At 39.9% G+C, this 23,537-nt stretch overlaps 1 protein-coding gene across 9 annotated transcripts in view; it reads left to right on the top strand.

Annotated features, from left to right (window-relative positions):
- The window catches only part of ZNF521 (zinc finger protein 521), a 316,223-nt gene that overhangs the window by 36,931 nt on the left and 255,755 nt on the right, over positions 1-23,537 (top strand). For all 9 annotated transcript variants that reach the window (XR_015733603.1, XR_015733604.1, XM_034429635.3 and 6 more), the window contains one exon: positions 3,590-3,769. Coding sequence is in view for 5 of the 9 variants with exons in the window: in XM_087891346.1 (XP_087747472.1) it covers positions 3,590-3,769 (180 nt within the window). In the remaining 4 variants the exon portion in view is untranslated. The remainder of the gene's footprint in view (positions 1-3,589; positions 3,770-23,537) is intronic.

Here is a 23,537-nt window from a genome sequence, read left to right as displayed (position 1 = left end):
CTTCAGGAGATCATTATTCAGCAAGAGTTTATCTCTTCTGGTAATCATTAGTTGAATATTTTCTATCTAGGTTGACACTTGCCTATTGAAGGTTAAATTTCTCTGGTAAATCTGTTATTTAGAGCCATTGACCATAAGGAAAATTATGAATCTACTTAAAACACTTTAAGAAAGTATGTATTTAGAAAAGTTTAAATGATTAGAAGAGGCAATATGATAGGTAAGAGTATTTGAAAGATAACTTAGCTTAGATAAATGGGTCATCAGAACAAATATGCAAATCAATCCGTGATTGAAAAGTAATTTCAAAGGAAATCATTTTTCTCATCTAAGTATATCACATTTAAAATCATAAAAACTGGGGCTAGACTTTTATAATGCCTCTCTTAATAAAAACTAGCTGAGAACTAAGAAAAAGAATGTGTTCAATTTTGTATTCAAACATGTTAGACCTGGAAATTAGATGTAGAATTCCTATTTTGAAGTTCATCATTCACAAAAGAATTCTCGTGCATGTGGGCAATTGGCAATATTTAGTTATTTTCATATCAGAAGTAGACTAAAATAGACTGGAAAATAGTAATGTAGAGTTGATGTCATAACATTTGCCCCAAACGTATTTGAAGAGAATTGATTTGGCACTTCATACTTCTGGTTAAAGTCTAAACATAGGTTGATACCAACTAGATGCATGCAAAAGGTTTGATTTCAAATCTTTAAAAAGATTTAAAAAGAACTGTTTAAGTTTGAAACAGTTCTTTTTAACCATCCATATGAACATTTCACTGATATTCAAAAGCCTTTTATATGAGTCTGTAACTCTGCTTTCAGTATCAATTATAGTAGAAGTACCTTTTCAGAGAAAAAAGTAGGAATGGAAAATATACTCATCAAGAGAAGGCAGAAGCTGCCACAATTCATTACACAGGGGCCATGACTGAACCCAGTCTCATGGGTTTGTCCCCTTAAGAATTGACCTAAAAACTAACATAGCATTTTGCTAGAACATAAATTCTGAAGTAACAGCAGCAGGAACTAAGTTGCCTGACTTCTGTCCCAGCAGATTTAAATCTGTAAATGCATAAGTTGATATAACTTTGCTTTTCTCACCCAGTGACTTCTATTATATAATTTGGCTGTGTGTGAGATCTCTTAATAGATAGAGCTGTCCTTGTAGGACTGATTATCCTAAACAAGGCTTCATATCCTAAACTCTCTGCATGTATGCTCATATCTGTTATATTATTAGATTCTTGTTAATGGCCAGATTCAATAATAATAAACACTGAGTATACTTGCATCCCTTTCTCCCTTCACTTACAGTAAAGTTACTTTAAACAAATATGATTGTAAACTTTATGTGCAGCATTTCAGTAACATGACTGTAGTCATGTTAAAATTCAGATTGAGTGCCCATCTTTGCCTGAGTCAGTTTTACGAGATGAATTTGGGAATTTGAGCTGAATAACTAATAGCATGGATTGTGCACATGCTGCTTTCCAACAAATGTTTAATGATATCTGGGTCAGTTTGCAATAGTTAAAGACAATTATCTCTTTTCCTTTGTCACTTATAACCTAGTAGTATTTTTCACTGCTAGACTAAGGTAGATGCAAAGGCTGGAAATGCACTTACAAATAAATTTGGCAGTTTTGTTAGCATATGTGACCTTAAAGCAACATAAGATATAATGATTTTTCAGATAAAGAACTAGTTGCAGAAATTATGCTAAAGTAAGATTTTTATTTTTATTTATTTGCATCTTGCCTTTATTATTTTTTACAAACAACTCCAGGTAGCATCTCTATCATTTGCTCTTTTGCTCTGTTGTATTTTTTGAATGAGCTAATAGTGTTATATCCTGTTTTGAAATCAGGAGTCTAAGGTGAGTTAGGTAAAGTTCTATTTTTCCCTTCGCCAACCCTCTGTGAGATTGGACTCAAAATCATCAATGACCTTTAGAGCTGAGTAGAGATTTGAATCTAGATCTCCCCACTTCAAGTCCAACATACTAATACACTTAGGTTCTTCAGGGGAAATATTCAACTGCAGTATTCAAGCATATTTTATGTAAGCTGTTTAATTGCATCTGTGTCTATAAGTATTTTGCAATAGTTTTTAATGACATTTTATTCCTTTATTGATTTCATTCATTCATTCAATTTCTATAGCTGCCCAACTCAGTCAAATGACTCTGAGTAGCTTGTTTTTCTTTTTCTCTTTTATTTCCTTTTATATGATTATACTTGGAATAAATATTAATATTAATATCTTGCTTAGAATTTTAGAGATTTCTAATTATGTTTTAAATAACACAATCCCCACAGATCTACAAAATAAATAAATGATATATTAAACTTCAAAAATTATTACAATTATTTACTATTTTATTCTTTTATCCACTACTTTTCATTTTTCTTTCTTTTCTCTCTTTCTAGTTATTCTTTTTGTTTATAATGTTTTAAGGAGGAAAAACAGACATAGGATAGAAATATCTTTCCTATGTTATGTTTTCAGAGAAACATAATTCTGAAAACAGCATAACAAAAAGTTTTAAAGAGTTGACTTTTCACTAGTCATTTACCAAACTGAAGTAGTATTGGATGATGCTTAGATTTTCTTTATAGCAATTGCACTTAGACTTATATACCGCTTCATAGTGCTTTTACAGCCCTCTCTAAGTGGTTTACAGAGTCAGCATATTGTCCCCAACAATCTGGGTCCTCATTTTACCAACCTCGGAAGGATGGAAGGCTGAGTCAACCTTGACCCGGTGAGATTTGAACTGCTGAACTGCAGCTGAAGTAGCCTGCAGTGCTGCACTCTAACCACTGCGCCACTTCGGCTCTTTATACAAGGAATTTGTCACAATCTGTTTCAGTAAATTATATTTTGTACTAAACTCATCCTTTCAATTCCTGATTTGGAGTTAGATTATCTGCTGGATCTTTATTTCCCCTTATTAAGACAAATAATGATGCAAAATGGCCTCTAGAGCAAATTATTCTCTGCAGATTTGTGCATCCTTATTTAATTAGTAGACAGGTTAAATCATTCTAGAACAATGCATCGATTTTTAATTTTCTTTGGCAATAAAAGCTGTTCATTTGGCTTTTTATTAATATCAGTTTCATTCTCATGGCAGCAAGTTAGTTCCAGCATTAAAAAAAGTTAAAACCTGGCTTTATTCCCTAAAACTTTTTTTTTAAAAAAACTCTTTTTCATTAGATTGTGCTGCATTGTAGAAAGGATTTATTCTTTTAAATTATTCAAGTGATGAAAAGCCCCCAATAGTTGCATTAAAGTTGACAAAATTAACTGTGACAAATGGAAGCATTCCTTTTGCAGAAGGGAATGCTATTTGGGAAGAAAAGTAATTGAGAATGGAAAGGATAGATGCTTCCTCTGTTTATTGAGCTGTAAATTCTAGCATAATGTTCATGTTCTGCAGCCTCGAGCCAAAAGTATTTTTGTACCTGTTGAATAGCTTGAACAACAACAGTAATACAACAAATCCACCCAACGTCCAATTTTTAAACAGGATTGTTTCTTCCCAAACCCTGGAGTCATAATCTTAATTTTCTTTCAGATCTGAACTGTAAACTAGAAGACAGGACAGACGATAGAGAGTTGATAGATTGTAAGAAAAGACCGGAAGAAGGGGAGGAATTAGAGGAAGAAGCTGTGCACAGCTGTGACAGCTGCCTCCAGGTGTTCGAGTCATTGAGTGACATCACAGAGCACAAGATTAATCAATGTCAACTGACAGGTAAACAATACTTCTCATTTTATATTTGCTTACACAGTTTTGTTTCTGATTTTAGGTTTCTTCTTCAATGATGCTTTTCTTAATTATCTCCTACCTCCCTTATTATTTTACTTTAAAAAAAGCACTTAAATGCTCAAGTAAACATTCTCAAGTAGGGTTGAATGAGTTTAATTTTCATTTAGACAACTGTTTTTCTAGCCTATTCCAGCTTTAGTCCTGTATTTTAATATACTGCTGAGATATACTGAAATACAGTATATACTGAATATACTGAAATATACTACAATATACTGAGAAAATGGCATAGAATGTTTCTATTTTTGCAAATCTGAACTTAGTGCAACTGCATTTAGGGGTGACATGGTGGCTCAGCAGTTAAGATAAGCTGACTTTGTATAAATATACAAAAGTATGAAGGCTATTGCTTAACGCACTGTAAGCCACCCTGAGTCTCCGGAGAAGGGTGGCATATAAATCAAATTTAAAAAAAGGAAGAAAAAAAGGTACTGGGCTTGTTGGCTGGCAGACCAGGTTTAAGACCCGAGCACCATGCAACAGGGTGAGCTCCCATCCTTATCCCAGCTCCTGCCAACGAAAGCATGCAAATGTGAGTAGATAAATTATGGACTCATGAGAGGATCTTGCTCCTGATTAGAAAGAAATGGTCATTGATGTTTCATTTTTTTAACATGTGAATTCTAAACAAGTATATTTTGATAGAGTTTCTTAGTAATACTAATGTGATAATTGATTAGAAATCTTTTGATTAAGCTATGATAGACATTTTGCTCATGAGATGTATGCCTTAATGTGCTTTACCCTTAACACTTTTATCTTTAGATATCTGGGAAAATAATCAAGATGCTTGCATATAATTTAAAAAAACATATCCCAAAGCAAAAAGAAAAGCATTGGGCATTTCCCGGGAAAAAAGGACATGAGTAATTCAGGTGTTTCAGCATCAACTTGATGTTTAAAATTAAAAATATGTGGCTCATTGCTGGCAGCAGCCTTCCAGTTAAATAAAACAATTCCCTATAGAAATGACTTTATTATTTTTTTTCATTTACTTGTAAAGAAATTCAGATCTGACTAAGCTACTGAATATTGACCAGAGGAGACATGTTTACACTATCTTCAGTAATAAATTATTGTCCTCGAATGAATTATATGTGATTATTAGTTTACCAGATCATATGTAGCATCTACAAAATTGTCTGATAAAACCTATAATTATGAGCATGAAAAGTATCATTATTTTCGAACTCTTGGCAACAGAACATCCACATTTAGTTCCTAATTATTTCAGTTAAAAAGAGATCTTTGATCTGAGAATATATCCTGCAAAAAGCTCTAGTTCCAGATAGGATACACTAAATAAGTCTAGATGAACCAGTTGTGTAACTCCATAGTAGTTAGAATATGAAACCTACAGCTACTTCATGGGTGATAAAGAAAACATATTTAAGTATCTTTGCCAAGAAGGAGCTAATGACAGCCTATTTCTTTCTTGTTGTATTTATGTTGCTTTTTGCTCTTTTAAATAATACTTGAAACAAGGTGCTGTACATCACACCTTCCTTTTCATTTCAGCATTTTGATATATTCAACAATTTATTTAGCCAATTCCCATTTGTTCCTGGCAAAATGTTGATGTCTGTGGGAAGGTTTTTAACATCTCTCCTTCATTGTTACATTGTTTTGTTAATGCCTTCCAATCAGTCATTTTGTTTGTCTTCCTAGACCACAAAGGGATGACTGCATTCATTTTTTTTTTCTGGCAAAACCTTTGTAATCCCATAATGTATGTCACCTGAAGTTGGGTGTTCAGTTGAGTGACTGCTAGCAGGGGAAGTGAAGCAAAAGGAGAAATTCCTGGAGCAGTACTCCTTAGATACTTTACCCCAGGTCATGCTTGAGGGCAGAACTTGCCATACTAAATGAGGGTAAAATAGTTCTGCCACTTCAGTAAACGTTTTTCAAAGACAGGGACGACTCCCTTAAAAAGCCTTTTGTCTCAGCGATTTGAAAAAATACTTATGGCTGATGGGTACAAATTAAAATAATTGAAAATAAATCAGAGGCTTTAATTAAGCCTTCCTTCCTACCGAATGAGGCTTACTCATTAACTCTAATTTCTGAAATAACATAAACTAAGAAGACTATATTTGTTTTAAGGTAGAATACAATTATCTTCTGAGTTAGGTTTTAAAGATTCTGTGTTTTTACCTACTGGCAAATTTTGTATGAAATCAGTAATGTAAATACAGAAATATGATATTTATTGCCAAAATGATCTGCCCCAGTGTTTTGGATGATGATTTAAGTGTATTTCAAGCCCAGTTAGAAGATGCAAGAAGCAAAGTTGTAGGTGCATGAACACATTCTTGTGTACAATTTATATGGATGTTTTTCAAATGAACAAAGAGGATGAATCTTTAGATCCGGAAGCTGAGATTGTGCACTTAATACAATATTTCTGTATGGACTTCTTGAAAATAAATATCATGGTATCTTATGTGAATGACAGTCAAATAGTCATAACAGAAAACTGCTTGAATTAGGTATACCGTGTCTATCATGCCACATTTAAATAAAAAAAACCACATAATATATGTTGATAATGTATTACTTAACATTGATTTTGTGACACATGGCTATCTTTTCCCGACAAGTAAACTTTATTTAGTTTGAAACTTTATATAGATTTAGGATAAATGTTTTCCAGCATTAGTTAAGTTCTAATTCAAATTTATACAGAAATGAATCAAAATGATTTACTGTCTCCTGATTTTGTGGATTTTGGAAGAATGAAAGGAATATTCTCACAAAGGTAGTGGTTTTGCTGTTCATATCTCATTCTGAATGAACTTTCTCTGGTGAAACACTTGACTGGAAGCCCCTGAAGACTTTTCTACTGGCCTAAACTCTCTTCAGAGTTATCTAAGACATAACATTTCATCCTAAAGTAGGATTCTTTGAAGGAAGATATTTAGGCCAACGGACATGCTAGGATTCCCAGTGAATTACTTTCAGGAAATGTTCTTCCACAGGTAGTCCTCGATTTATGATCACAATCAAGCCCAAAATTTCTGTTGCTAAGCAAAACAGTTGTTAAGTGAGTTTTGCTTCATTTTATGACCTTTCTTGCCATGGTTGCTAAGTGAATCTGACTTCCCCATTGATTTTGCTTGTCAGAAGGTTTCAAAAGCTGACCACATGACCCTGGGACATTGCAACTGTCGTAAATATGAACCAGTTGCCAGACATCCAGATTTAGATCACATGACCATGGGGATACTGCTATGGTCCTAAGTGTGAAAAAAAGGTGATAAGTCACTTTTTTCAGCGCCATGTAACTTTGAATGGTCAATAAATGAATGGTTGTAAGTCAAGGACTATCTGTATTAGCCTCACTGACAAGTTACCAATGACTGTTCTCTGGCCAAGCCAGTGTCTTGATCCGAGTTGCTTTTCTTCATTCTAGCCCAGTATAAACTTGCTAACATAAAAGCAAATTTTAATGAAGTAGATTGGACTTCTGAGATATATGCATATATATTTTGTTTATATAAATATATAAAATGAAAATAGTTTCCTGCATTTCATCAACTTTTCCCTTTTGAAAATTCTAGAGAATTCTAGAGTGGTATAAAAATATTTTTGAACTTAAAATGTTGATACCTAAAACATTCCCATAAAATGTAGCCACACATTTTCTGTTTTGATCCAGGTTAAGGTTAAGGCCTACATGCTTTGCACAACCCAGTCAAATACTTGTCTAAGAAAGTTACTTTTTTTGCATAATATGTTCACTGCACATAAAGAAACAAAGATCAGATCTCTGCCAAGATAATCTAAACTGTATGCCAAGAAAAGCTGAATCTAGCAACCTGTATGAATGATGTAATATTTTTTTTATTTCTTCTAGAGCAGATACAAAAGTATTGCTCTTTACTCCCAGGACTAACTATTTTAGGCATTTCTCTATCTTATGAGTTATTATCAAGCACTGAGCAGTTTTGGAAATATAACTTCAGGCTAAAGACTTGGAAAGTTTTTTTAAATGAAATTGTACTTTAAAGAAATTTGGTACAGTAACTATTCCAAAAATTATACTGAAAATACTGGGCACTATTTTCAGTATTTATATCCATCCAAATGTCATAAATTCTACCAACAAAAATATGTGGTTAAAACATCAGAAAATGCAATTATTTAATGTGCATTACTTCAAATTAGAAAGTAAGGAGTTAATGCAGCATGGGCAGTAATCATATTGACTGTATTTAATTAATTTGTTTTCCTTTTAATGTAACCTGAAAGCAAATCAATATAATTTTTGTCCATACCATAGTTACTTTTGGAAGTGTCATTCAAAGGCCAACATAGCCCCAAAGTCGCACAGCGCAATATGCAAAATATTCTGAAAACTAGAACTTGTGTGGATTCCGAAGTAATATTAACACGCAGGCATACAAATATAATAAGAAGCAACTACTGAAGGCGATACTGCTAAGAGTTTTCAACAAATTTATACTGCAATTCCAAAATGGCTGATGATTGCAAAAAACCCCCCCACAAAACTTTGTTTAAAGGACGTTGTGTTTTTAATTCTTTATTTTGATTGAAAGGTCACCATATCTAGTAGGAGCTGTCAACTGGGAATAGTGTAAATGTAACGGAGATCTCTGACCTGTTAATAAGCTCCAGAAAGGAGATAGGTATCACTCCACAATGTGCCCTAGGGGTCCTTTCCTTTTAAACTTCAAGCAGTGAAACTGGAACTGCTCAACTTTTTATTTCTTTCAGTTTTACCTTCAGGGGAAAATTGATCGATTTGGAGATGATTATTCCATAATCTCTGAATCTTTCTTTTTTCACATTGCACTGGGAATGCATTGAAGCTTAAAAGGTGGTATGTTAACTCTGAGCATTGTATGGTGAGTCCAAAGAATGTATGGGGACAAAAGTCGTCTTTAAATAAAACTAGTAGCAAATGTATTTTGAAGTATAATACTCATAATTTATACTGAAACTGTACCTTGAGTATGAAAAACTTGTTATGATTTAAACATCCTTCTGATAATTTATATTATAATATGATGTGATAATAGCATGACTTACAATAATAAAACTAGAATTGTGAATATTCCATAAATGTAAAATAAACCTTTGGTGCTAATAGCAGGATATTGCATAAACTGATGGCGCTCCTGCTTCTTGAGACCCGAGTGCCATGCTATGGGGTCAGCTCCTGTTCTTGCCCCAGTTCCTGCCAGCCTTGCAGTTCAAAAGCATGCAAATGCAAGTAGATAAATAGTGGGAAAGTAACAGCTTTCCGGGCGCCTCAGTATATAATCATACTGGCCACGTGACCAGAGAAATGTCTTTGGACAGTGCTGGCTACTCGGCTTAAAAATAGAGATGAGCACCACCCCTTAGAGTCGGGCACGACTGGACAGGTGAAACTTTTACCTTTTCACCTTTTATATTTGGGAAAAAAATTATGCAAGGCTTTAAAAAAAACTTTCTGTAACAAAGGAAAGAAAAAGTTTACCTTGATTTATGTTGTCCTTTGATTAACTGTGTCTTCCCACTATTTTTCAGTATAGAGATTCTATCCTTTTCCAAACCCTTAAGTTGCAATTTATACAGTAGAATGAAAAGATGTCATGGTGGTTTGTGTATGATTTTTGGAGTAAGGGAAGAACAAGAAAAATAATGACTTACAGAAATGCCTGTTTTTTCTGTGCTTTTCTAACTGTGGATGGAAATAGTGTGTTTCATTTGTTTTTACTACTTCATTCCAGCAGGAAGTCCAGCTTAATGACTAGAGGAGGGTTGGATGATCCCTGTGGAGAAGGCATTGGATGGGGTCAGATTTTTCAAACACAACACAAACCCTTTTACCAGATAAAAAAGTTAACAAATAGATAAGAGGGACTAGCAGATTATTGTTAATTACATTCTTTTAATGAAACCAAAGATTCAGGCAAATGTATGCAAGTTTGAGACAAATGCATTGTAAGAAAATCAATGCAGAACTATTCTGGTATGCACATTGTTTGAAAGCTAAAATGTAACTCATCTTTGACACACACTTTAAAATTTCTGAACTTCTCAGAATATGCAGACACTCAGATTAAATCTATCTTTCATCCTGAAGCATTCTGTACTATCAAAACATTTTCACTTTGATTTTTGGTTTCAAACCATATTGCAGAGAAAACAATGTTAGTCTCTTGACCTCTATCCCCGAATTGATTAGACCATGTCTTTCTGTATCATCGTTTGGGTGGGTGGGGGTTGTTGCATTTTTTTTCTCAACAGAATAAATCTTTCACAAGTTGAATACAGACTTCTTAAATATATTATTTCTTTTACAAATTCTAAATAAAGTTATTCAAGTTGTAGTCTGCATGTATTGGTAACTGGGGAAAGATTTCTCTGTTTGAATATTCAGGTAAATATGCTTTAGGGATAGGTATTAAAATCTATTTAAGTTGTGCATATAGCATTGCTTTATATACAAGCTATTTGCGCATACTCAAACATGAAATAAAGTTATTCACAGTATAACTTTACTTTATGCATCTTTATGTAACTCACGTCCAGATAAGTGCATTGGATTGCGACTTTAGCTCCCAGAATTGCTCATTGTCTCTGTAATGCAATGTTCAGTTTTAAAAAATAGTCTCAATCCACCATTGACCCTTGCACTGAAATACAAAAGAAACTTTGCAGAGTGATTATATCTCTAGGGTTTGAACTGGGAAACTTATGGCTAGAGGCTGGTATCCGACCTTGTGAACTTTTTGAAAATGTTCACCAAGGCTTCTGAACAATGAAATAATTAAATTGACTAAGGATATTTCCAGTAAATACACAGGTCTTGTATAAATGTTATTTAAACATATTTTCCCCCATATCCTGGGCTATCTTCTGCTTGCCAGATATAAAAAAACATAAGCTGCCTTACAGTAAATGATATTTCGTCTTATCTGATTTTGCACTTTATCCATGATAGAGAATCTACAGATTCTGCTGGGGAAAAAACCCATTTTTTGAATACCCTGTTTTCCCCAAAATAAGACATTCCCTGATAATAAGCCCTGTCGGGCTTTTGAGCGCATGGCAATAAGGCCAAGCGTTTTTTTTAGGGTTCAAAAAACATAAAACAAGGTCTTAATTTGGGGGAAACACAGTAGGTACATGTTTGAGAAGATGGTAGCCTTAAAGCTTTGATCCTAAGTAGGATGCTGATTAATATCCATTTCAGCTGGATATTCATACAAAATATGGCACTTTGTGACTTTTGTGGTAGATGAAATATCCTGTAAAAGGGAGTGCAGTTCTGTTAGTTGTCACAGTGGCTTTTGATTTCATAAATTGTATATTGCCCTTAACTATCTTGCAACACTGGGCCTTGGGAACACTATCTTTCAATAATTCTGGCTCTTTCTGACAGGGTATGTTCAGAAGGTAATATTGGGGGACTATTATTCCATATTTGGACATTGACCAATAGTTTTCCATAAGGTTTCATCTTATTCTCTTTAAAAACCTACATCAACCACTGGGCATTGTTACTTGTCAGTTTGAAGTGGAGTACTACAAGTAGGCTGGCAGTATTATTAGGTTACACTTTGCACTTTTGGTTCTCTTCTTGCCAAATGTTTTTCTGAAGTCCGTTCTGGCCTGATGAACATAGTTTCCATTATATAGATAATAGAACTTATGGATCTTTTTTTGTTCCTATAGACTAGAATTAAAAGCTATTAGAGATTAAGCCCCATAATTAATAAGGTTCTTACAATACTTTTGGGTAGAGAACCTATATCCATCCTTCTGCTGAACATAGCCCATACTAATGCAATATCTTGGATGAGCCGCTCCTGATAGGGGACAGGCCCCTGGACAGCCCTGAGACACCAATGAGGGATTGCATCATCTGGGCGCCGCTGGGAGGGCGGCGGCGGCCTCTGCGGTGCTCAGGCCGCAGAGAGTTTGCAGCCTGGTTAGCGCCCCCTGCTGGCATGGAAACTGCTCCTGGCCGTTTCGGAACTCCGCAGCACGCTGGCGGCTTGTAGAAGCATCAGGTGCCTTGGGACGAGAGTGGCAGATGGCAGCGAAACCGGCGGCAGAGTGATGGTGGAGCTCCGTATCGTTTGGCAGCTGGCTCCAGCTGAAGGCTGAAGGGGATGCTTTCCTGGATGGGACTGTATTGGGTTTTGTAACTCCCCGAGCAACTTATGGCCTCAGAAGATCTGGGCAAACAGGACATGACTGCAGGGTAAGTGGGCCCAGAGAAGAACTGGGCTTGATGGAAATGGGCCAGAGGGGGATTGGCAATTTTCCATTCTTGTCTCCTCCTTGGAACCCCTCCCCACCCCTTTTTTGTGGCCTCCCTTGACTGCTGCCCTGACCTGCTTCGGCCAGACCATTCTTGCCAGCCTCAGCTGTTTTGGGACCTTATATCATCACCCTCCTTATTTGTGTTGCCACCTGATCTCCTTCCCTCTGGTACTGTGTCTGTTACATCTTAGCCTCCTTCCATCACCTTTTATTGGTCTCAGCATTGCGGAGAGGATCAACGGGCTATGGGCCTCGGTGTTGAAAGTCCTGGACAATTTCTGCTGCCTCATTCCAGAAGGATGAACCATGACTCCACTGGTGGCTCTTCTACTGCCTAGTCACCGTGAGAAGGCGGCTGTGGCTAATTCCTGCCAGACTAAATCGTTGCAGCTGCTTGTTGACTTTCCATCGTGGTGAGAGAGCGGTGGATTTCCCGGTTGCCCCATGCTCAGCTGTATTACATCTACTCCTCCCGGCATTACCATCTCCGGCACCCATAGTCGCCCTTAACCACCTCCCATGTCTGTGAAGTGGCCTATACCTTGGCAGATGTCCTCTCGCTGCGAGATTCCCCCCTGTCAGGTGTGGTCCACTCTATCGAGGGCCTACCTTTATGACGGGTTTTGGAACCCCGAGAGGTGGCATGTCGCAAAAAGGGGATTGAGGGGTTTTCTGGGGAAATTTTTAGACAGATTTTTAAAGGGTTCTGGGGGGCGGGAGGGTTGTGTGGGTTTGGGGGATTACCCACAGGGGGAGCGGTCTGGCCCAGCTGCCATTTGGGCCACGGGAGGTGTGGATTCCGGGGGTAAGGGGGGTATCGGAGTTCACTCTGCTGAGGGCTTTTCTATCAATACGCTGAGTGGGAGGGGCAGATACGGTGGGAACAGGGGGCCATAGCACATGGCGGGGGCGCGCACTCACTATCTTCGAGCGGTGGCATGCCCCGGTCCCCATAGCCCTTCTCGTTCCCCAGGTTGCACAGACTCTCAGGGCCCGAGCTTTCGGCTGTTGTTGTGCAATGTCAGGTCCGTGGTAAATAAAGCCCCCCCTCATTTGTGATCTTATTCAGGAGGGGGGAGCGGACCTGGCAGGTATTACAGAGACTTGGTTGGGCCCGGAGGGAGGAGTTCCCCTCGTGGATATGTGCCCACCAGGCTTCCGTGCATTCCATCAGCTGAGAGCTCAGGGCAGGGGTGGGGTGGTGGCGGTTATTATAAAGGAAAGCCTTGATCCGAGGGAGACCACTGTACCACAGAGAGCCGGATATGAGTCCCTTCTTGTGAAGTGGGGTCGTGGAGTGCAGATGGGCCTGTTGATCACGTACCTGGCTCCCTGCCACGTGGCAACGGCCCTGCCTGAGCTGCTCAACGTCATAGACCGGGTGGCGGTTGATACCCCCAGACTTTTGGTCATGGGGGATTTCAACCTGCCTTCCATCGGTGAAACATCTGAGATGGCCCGGGAGTTCATGGCTTCCATGACGGCCATGGACCTGACTCAGTTAATTCATGGCCCTACTCACACGGATGGGCACACTCTGGACTTAGGGGATATGGTCATTGAACCCTTGTCATGGTCTGACCACTCATTCACTTTGACTTGACTTTCTAACTGCTACACCCCGCTGCAGGGAGGCAGAACCGACCAGGTGGTTCCGCCCCAGGGGCCTGATGGATCCTGATAGGTTCCAGATGGAGCTTGGGCCATTTCCTGAGATTCTGGCTCATGATTCAGCTGAACACTTGGTGGCCACCTGGGATAGTGCGGTCGCTGGGGCTTTGGACCGTGTCATGCCTTTGCGGCCTCTGACCCGGCACTGAACTCGCCTAGCTCTTTGGTTCTCCGAGGAGCTGAGGGAGATGAAGCGCCGGAAAAGATGCCTGGAGAGCGGTTGGAGGATCAGCCGCTCCGAATCTGACCGAACACTGGTGAGGTCTCATATTAAGACCTACCTAGTGGCGATAAAAGCGGCAAAATCTAGCTATTTTTCTGCTCTTATCGCGTCATCAGATAACCGCCCAGCCACCCTGTTTAGAGTGACCCACTCCCTCCTCCATCTGGGAGTGCGGGATGATCCCTTGCAGGGTAGAGCTGACGATTTTGTCCAGTATCTGTATGATAAAATTGCTCAGATTCGGGAAGGCTTGGCCTCTGACTGAGTAAGTCCGGACGGGATGATTGAGGCAGGTCTTGAGAGTGTTACCTGGGAGGAGTTTGATCCTGTGGCTCCCGAGGACGTGGACAGGATTCTGGGACGGCTGAACGCGACCACATGTTTATTGGACCCATGTCCCTTCTGGCTGGTGCTGGCTTCCCGGGAGGTTAAACGAGGCTGGCTCCAGAGGATTATTAATGCTTCTTTGAGTGAGGGTGTCCTGCTGGCTGCCTTGAAAGAAGCGGTGGTGAGACCCCTCCTCAAGAAGCCCTCTCTGGATCCGGCTGTTTTGGCTAATTATCGTCCAGTCTCCAACCTTCGTTTTATTGTGAAGGTTGTTAAGAGTGTGGTGGCGCGGCAGCTTCCACAGTACCTGGATGAAGCTGTCTATTTAGATCTGCTCCAGTCCGGCTTCAGGCCTGGGCACAGCATGGATACGGAATTGATCGCATTGATGGATGATCTCTGGAGGGCTCGGGATAGGGGTTGTTCCTCTATCCTGGTCCTGTTAGATCTCTCAGTGGCTTTTGATACTATCGACCATGGTATCATGTTGTGCCGGTTGGAGGGGTTGGGGGTAGGGGGCACTGTTTTGCAGTGGTTCTCCTATCTCTCTGACCGGTCATAATCTGTGTTGGCAGGGGGGCAGCGATCGACCCTGAGGCACCTTGTTTGTGGGATGCTGCAAGGGTCGATCCTCTCGTCCCTTCGGTTCAACATTTATGTAAAGCTGCTGGGTGAGATCATCTGTGGCTTTGGGGTGGATTTCCATCAGTACGCTGATAACACCCAGCTGTACATCTCCACCCCAGGCCATCGCAACGATGCTCTTGAAGTGATGTCCCGGTGCCTGGAGGCCGTGTGGGCCTGGATGGGGAGAAACAGGCTCCGACTCAACCCTTCCAAGACCGAGTGGCTGTGGCTTCCGGCATCCCGATATAGCCAACTGGTGCCATCGCTGGTTATTGGGGGTGAGTCATTAGCCCCCAGGGAGAGGGCTCACAACTTGGGCATCCTCCTGGATGCACGGCTGTCTTTAGAAGAGCATATGACGGCCGTGGCCAGGGGGGCTTTTTATCAGGTTCGCCTTATACGCCAGTTGCGTCCCTTTATGGATCGGGATTCCCTATGCATGGTCACTCAAGCACTTGTCACCTCCCGCCTGGACTACTGCAATGCTCTCTTCATGGGGCTCCCCTTGGGGTGCACCCGGAGGCTCCAACTGGTCCATAATGCGGCCGCGCGGGGGATTATGGGAGCAACAGGGCGCTCCCATGTGACACCTCTCCTGCGTGAGCTGCACTGGCTCCCGGTGGTCTTCCAGGTGCGCTTCAAGGTGTTGGTGACCAACCTTTAAAGTGTTCCATGGCTTAGGGCCTGGATATTTACGAGACTGCCTTCTGCCACCAATTGCCTCCCACCGGCCAGTACGCTCGCACAAAGAGGGCCTCCTCAGGGTGCCATCAGTCAGACAATGTCGGCTGGCGACCCCCAGGGGAAGAGCCTTCTCTGTGGCGGCACCCACCTTCTGGAACGACCTACCCCCAGAGATACGCACGATACCGGACCTCCGGACTGTTCGTCGGGCCCTTAAAACTCACTTACCGTATTTTCCGGCGTATAAGACAACCCCCGACTTTTCCTGTTAAAATATAGGGTTTGGGCTATACTCGCCATATAAGACTACCCCTCTTCCAACACACACCAAATAAAAATTAAAAAACATCAACTGGCTCACCCACAATGTAAAAGCAGCTGTGCTAGACCCAAGATGGCCCCTGCAACAAGCAGGAACCTCACACAGCCACAAAAAGCCCAAAAACCCAACTTCCACACTTTGCACACACAAAATTCCACATACAGCTTTGTGAGATTTTGTGTGTTTGTGTAGTTAGAGTGAAACACTACAGAAACACACTAAATCTCAGAAAGCTGCACAAATATTATTTTATTTTATTTTTATTTTTATATGAAAGCTAAATTTAAAACTTCCTAAACTTTAAATGGCTAGGTCTAAAAAAGAACAACTAAAAAACCCCCCAATTAACTATTTTTTTTAAAGCTCCCAAAGGGGAAAAAAACTTACCCAATAGAACAGGGGTCTCCAACCTTGGCAACTTTAAGACTTGTAGACTTCAACTCCCAGAATTCCTCAGCCAGCTTTGTTTTGCTGGCTGAGGAATTCTGGGAATTGAAGTCCACAACTCCCTGCCTGCTTGATTGCAGGCAGAGAGTTTTTGCTGATGGAATGGATTCAGGTAAGCGAAGCAAGGCAAGCATTGCGATTAGCAGCTAAGGTAAGCAAGCTGGAGGGGGAAAACTTTTCTTTTTACATGGCTCTGGCGATCCCAGGTGAGTTGCCTGATTAGCAGGCAATTCAGCTGGGATCGTCAGAGCTTGGATCGTCAGAGCCATTTAAGGCTCGTCAGAGCCTTTCGGGCTGGTCTGCCTGGTTACAGGAGAATGACACCCGGCGTATAAGACGACCCCCGACTTTTGAGAAGATTTTCATGTGTTAAAAAGTCGTCTTATATACCATAAAATACGGTATTTCATCTAGCCGGGCTGGTTTGATCCCATCCTTTGGTTTTAATTTGAAATTAATTTTAACTGGGTTGTTTTAAATTGTGGGCCGACATTATTTAATATCTTTTAAACTGTTTTAATTTTTGTATGCTGTGTTTTTACTTTGGCTGTCCACCGCCCTGAGTCCTGCTGGAGAAGGGCGGTATAAAAATAAAATAAAATAAATAAATAAATAAATCTGTGAGCAGAATAATGTTTATGTAGAAGTATATTTATTATTATATTCTGTAATTTAAAGAAATATTTATTTCTGCAATTTTTCCTAATTCTAGAAAGGCGTATAGTTAATGTTTTATTATGTTTTTGGTATTGTTGAAATAAAACTTGAAAATTATATCCTGAATTACTGTATCTCTTGGATAAGAGTGCAGATTCTCCTCTGCTATGAAAAATATATTTTTATGCAATAGAAGTGAAGTTTCAAGCATTGTTTTAAGATTTATAGCACCATACTTGTATATATTTGAGCAAATATACTGTATTAGTCATACCAAAATGATTGTTACTTTAAACCAAGATTTGTTTTTATTTTGCCTATCAAAGTACATATTTCTTGGTTTACTTTATATATTCTTTATATGTTCTATTTTGATCAATTCGTTATGATTTCACTTAGAAATTAGTCTGCTAAAAAGAATGCAGTAGAATTAATGACATTCCCATTTTCTATTTATTTGCCTGTAATTTTTCTTTAGAGAAATTTGCCTTTTCCTCTTTATCTTTCAAATCCTGACATTTAGTTTGTAGGTTCCTGCCCAGATAAACTTATCCTTTGCTTGTGTTACTCTGGTGCCACTCAATAAATCATGCGACATCTGTGTCATGGACTGAGTTGCTTACTTCTTTTTTTTTCCTTTTTGACATTTTCTTTCTTGTTTGTTTGCTAGTTTATTTTTTTGTTTCAGTATTTCTCTAGGGATCAACAGATTGAATACATCCCCAAATCAAGCTATGATTTGACTCCCAGGGTCAGTTTTGTGATGTGTGAAAGTTGTTTGCCCTCAGAGAGACAAAGAAAATTAGTTGTGGATTAATCTGCTTTGACTCCTTCAAAGCAAATACTTAAATCCAATTGTGTTTCTCTTGGGGCACTGTTTTACTAAACCACAAATTATACTATTCTTTCTTAGAAAAATGTGATAATCATTCTTTCAAGCTGGTGTTATGTATAAAAATCTTGACTGCATCACCCTTTTATTGGCTTTAGGCATGACAAACAAGCCATGCTGGCTGCATGCAAATCACTCATGCATAGTCTTTATACTGTCTGAAAGGGAATTTGTTCATATGTTCTGTACTGCTCTTCATTCGGAGTTTTTGTAAACAAGCCCCATCACTGCCATCTGGGATGAGAAACTAACTCTGCACTTCGTTTTGCCTTACTGGCTTGTCATCTCTGCATCCAGTCTGACAATACTAGGAATAGCCACATTTCTTTTTTCTTTTTTTTTTTTAAAGAGAAGTTTTAGAAAGAAATCATTTGGCACACACATGAACGTTGACATAATGTTTACAATGCAAGATTAACAACCGCACGTTATATATTGCTACTTAATTATGGCATTTTTTTTTAATGTGCTCAAGGAAGTAAGAGAAAGTAGCAGTTTTTCCTGGTCAGACAAAGGCTTGTGGGTATTTGGACTGCATCACTGGGAAAATCCCGGCTTGGGAGGCCTCTGAAAAGTATTCAAGGAGTAGATGGAGTAAATGGCACAGAAAAAGTTTGTGGATATGGGTGCATTTGTGCATGTACATGCGCAAAATATAATATATGCAAGATAACATGGGAAAGCAAGAAGCTTCATCAAAACAGAACTTGCCTCTACTAAGGCTTAAGATGTTTCCATGCTTTCACCTGGCTAATCCCCAGGGAACTGAAAGAATACACATGCTTGCTATCCTGACCCTCTTCTGCTCAGAATTCGAATATCAGAATATGAACATAGACACACACACACACACACACACACACACACACACACACACACCTCTGTCTATCATATATTCTGGTTGCCATAAGACATTCTGTGGGGATCACATTAGGGCAGTTGTGTGAAATTTCTGCTCTTTAGTTGCTGGCTATCACTCTGCTAAAAAGAAGGGACGGTAGAAATTATAATTTCTTAGCATCAAGCAGGGGATTGAACTAGATGACCTCTAAAGTTCTTCCTATCTCTGTGATTCTATGAATAGATCCGCATAGACAAGTCAGGTGCCTGGAAATTGCCTGTGAAAGCAGGAGAGATCTACCCTTATGTGTATGTATGAGCAGTCATCTAAGAGATTGAGAAACAAAGTCATGATTCTCAGTTCCCCATCTGTACAGATACAGAACGGGATAAAGTAAAAATCTATGAAAGGTTGTTTCATCACATTGAAGCCCATGTACTTCTAAGTGGACAAACATACTTGTGTTATTTGTAATAATAATGACAAAATAGGAGCTTTGAAAGACACTTCATTCTATTTTTCATTGTAACTTGTATGGGTAGCATGGTAATTGTAGAGGAAGTATAGCTTCCAAATTGCATGCTTCCAAAATATATACTCTTATATAATTACGCTGAGGTTCTATCACACAAGCTAATGGCAATAACACTGGGGTATTAATGGAGCCTAATCCTACTTGGGAGGAATACATACTTGCTCCCTGGTTTTTTAACCCTTATATTAATGACATTATTGAGGTTTTTGCCAATCCAGAGTTTCCTCTTCCGTTTTCTGACAGTTGTAATGTCTCTTCTTATTTATGCAATTGATACAGCCATTCCCTCTATTTCCCTCTATTATCTTAGAGCATCATTGGTCTATTGTAATAGAGAACACCTGGAAATACACCACTCAAAAACTAAAGATCTGGCATTTTCAATATAACACTTCAACCCTTGGCTAGATGGATGATAAATGAAAGAAGTATTAATCAAATCTTGGTTTTAGATGTCTTTCAAACATTTAGATACTAATTTTCAATATTCTACCTGCTGGGCAAGCAAGAGAATCTATATATAAAAAAGCCAAATACCACTCACTTATCACGAAATCTCCAGAAAGGTAAAGCCTACAAACTTGAAATTTGGTACGTATTTTCCTCTTGGCTTCTAGGTGCTTACTAAGAAAGGGGTCTTCGAAATGACCATTAGATCATTAGTATTTCATATACAGTATTATATTCACACGCTAAGGAGTTAGACATTCTACTCCCCCTCCCCACCTGAAAAGAACTCTGCTCCAACTGCCAGCTACCTTATATTAACACACTCTGATGCTATCCCTTCACTAAACTGGGTGTGGGCAGTGCGTGACTCATCGTGCCTGCGGGCTGGGACAGTCTACTCTCCCTCTGTTGTGACCGAGGCCCAAATAGTGATTATCAAACGCAATTTAGTCCTGAACGAACTTATTTTATTAAAACAGCTGAGAATTAATTCATTCTCAGCTTAGTCCAAAACAAGTTCTTCATAACCAGTCCGTCGGCCTTATCACCAACCTTTGATGTCTTTGGCCACTTGCCAAAGGCTTTTCTTGGCAAAACCCCCACAAAGTTCAAGAAATGCTGACAAGAAGCACTGGAATCAACGTTGCTTTTCTACAAAGAACCCAATGGCTCGTTGCTGCTCTTTTAAGCCTTATGGGAGTGGCCAATCAGCTTCTGGCCTTACTCCCGAGTTGTCCTTTTTTCTTCAGCTGCTCTTGCCTTCTGGCAGCTCTTGGCATGTGTGCACTAGGAACAGGCTCCTCCTGTTCCTTTGCCTCTCTTCTGTCTGCCTCTGGAGGCTCCGGAGTCTGCACATCGCTCCCAGATGGCCTTGGCCCCATCTCTGCCTCCGACGCAAAGCCCTCATCCGGGCCTTCCCCTGACTCCAGGACTGGCCCATTGTCCTCCCCAGCCTCCTCACTGTCCAACTCCACTGCCAGGTCTGCAGGCTGCTGGCAGACCACAACACCCTCCCCCTCTGTTCCAACTGCCAGTTGCCTTATATTAACATGCTCTGATGCTACGGAGTTACACATTCTACATTAAGTTTCAGGCTTTAAGTGTCAATTTATCATGCCCCATCACAGAGTTTTGTAGCGAAGCACAGGCAACCAGCTAGTTATCCATAAGTGCTTCCAAAGTGTCTCTGGCACATCCTAAATATACAAGCTCATGTAGAAATAATTTGATCCAAGCTGCCATTAAATTATTCAAGGTTGAAGTTATAGATTGGTTGCTCTGTGAAAGTCAGGTATATTTCTATAAGAAGATTGAAATTTTTGACTTTGTATGATCTAAATACCTAAAAGTATAGCAAACACCTTTGTCTGACATATAATGCCTTAATGCGACTAGAATTCGGCTGTGGTAGAGAGTAAGGAAGATGTTATGGTCCGCCAGCAGCCTGCGGAGCTGGCAGCGGAGTCGGACAATGATGAGGCTGAGGAAAAACATGGGCCAGTCCTGGAGGCTGGGGAAGGTCCGGATGAGGGCTCTGCATCAGAGGCAGAGATGTGGCCAGGGCCATTGGGGAGTGAGGTGCGGACTCCAGAGCCTCCAGAGACTGATAGGAGTGAGGCAGAGGAACAGGAGGAGCCTGTTCCTAATGCACGCATGAGAAGAGCTGCCAGAAGGCAAGAGAAGCTCAAGCAAAGAGGACAACTCGGAGGTAGGGCCGAGAGATGATTGCCCCCTCCCATAAGGCTTAAAATAGACCAGCAACGGTGGTTGGACTTTCCCGGAAAACAACATTGGTAGCTTTGTCGTCTTCTTAGTCTATGTCTTGTATTTATTTTTGTATCCGTGACTTCTGAACGTTTGCCAAGAAAGGCCTTTGGCAGTTTGCCTAATTGGACCAAGGTTTGCGATAGGACTGAGGAATTTGTGTTGGGAGGAATTTGTTTTAATTTAGTTGAACGATGCTCGGAATGAAGTAATTCTCAGCTGTTCGAATAAAGTTTGTTTTTTCACTGACTGATTTTCCTACTACTTACTTGGGCCTGGATCACAACAGAAGATGACTTTATCAGAGATATACAAAATCCATTATAGGATGACGAGAAGCAAAAAAAAAATCTTAGTTTTAGCCATTCTGATGAGATGTTTTCTTGGTCTGGTCTATCTAGTGGGTTTGAGAGATGAATATATTTTGAGGCCAGTGTAAGAGAGTTCAGGTCTTTGGCAAAGCAAATCCTTTGGAGGATTACTTTGATTCCTCTTACCCCAATTGATAGATTTAAATCCAACCATGAAGGCCGAGAGACAAATCTGATATATTGTGTTCTATCAATACCAGCCTCACTTATGGCTTTAATTAAACATTAGTTTTATTAAAGCAATGGGTCTAGGATTTCAGTATTCAATTGGATTTCCCAACATTTCCCTCCTGTATTTTGGTAGAATTACCCAATTCTCCTGGACTTTCCCTATTTATTTCTGTGGGATAATGTATAAGGTAAAGGTTCCCCTTGCACATATGTCCTACTTGTTCCCAACTCTAGGGGGCGGTGCTCATCTCAAAGCTGTTTCAAAGCTGAAGAGCCAGCACTGTCCAAAGACATCTCCATGGTTATGTGGCCAGCATGACTAAACACCAAAGGCGCACGGAACGCTGTTACCTTCCCACCAAATGTGATCCCTATTTTTCTACTTGCATTTTTTATGTGCTTTCGAACTGCTAGGTTGGCAGAAGCTGGGACAAGTAATGGGAGCTCACCCCGTTACGCACTAGGGATTCGAACCACTGAACTGCCAACATTTTGATCGACAAGCTCAGTGTCTTAGCCACTGAGCAACCATGTCCCCTTCTATACTCCATAATGTATACTCCACATGAAAAGCCTTTTTTCTTTTGACCTGAATCAATGTGCTACAGATTCTCTTATGGATATGGATATAATTCACTATATCTGAAGCCACGAATTTATTTTACTTACAATTTAAACAACCAAATCACCACACTGCAAAAATGGACTTCCCTTCAAAAAGGAGAGCATGAAAACCATGGTTTCTGAAATTCTGTCTGGTCCTTTATAATAGGTCTGTTCAGGAGAGAGGAATGGCTTAGAATGGAGTAGTCAGCAACATTTTAAGTAGCTGGACAGCTTCCTCCCCTGTAGAGATGCCTTCAGGGATATTTTTCTGATTTTTTTCCTCTATATCTCCCTAGCCCATTTTCAGACTCGGTCATTCTTTTGCTAGCTTATCCTGCTAAAGGAAATTCACTCCCATTCTATTCAGTTTATCTTGGTGAAAAGGGTGGTTCCTAGACCTGTTTACCTGATTTCTTCCCAACAAGCCTGTTCGCGTGGAAACACTAGACTGGAAGAAAGCTTCGCTTAATGAAATTTTACAACTGCTTCCAATAATTATGTCTGGGTGGCAACGGTTTCAACTTTTGAAATATGCCAGAACACTCTCAAACCTCTCATTCTAGGCAGCAATGAGGGCATCTGCCAAACAGCATGTCAGAGCTTCAGGGAAAAAATGTTCTCTCTGAAACTGCATGGGTCCATCAGGTACCTGGGACAGGATGGTGAGGGCAGCTGCTGAGAACTCTAGGGCCAATAGAATCTGCCCATGGCAGGGAACTGATGCTTAATCCCTACCCACATCCCACCCCCAAAACAGAGTTCATCTTAAAAGCTGGACTCAATTATTTATAGACCTTTTCTGCTTACCCAGAAATAAATGCA

Source organism: Pantherophis guttatus, chromosome 3 (assembly GCF_059756535.1).
Source record: "Pantherophis guttatus breed Tessera chromosome 3, ASM5975653v1, whole genome shotgun sequence".
NCBI classification, from domain to species: domain Eukaryota; kingdom Metazoa; phylum Chordata; class Lepidosauria; order Squamata; family Colubridae; genus Pantherophis; species Pantherophis guttatus.
This window is presented reverse-complemented; position numbering and strand designations above follow the sequence as displayed.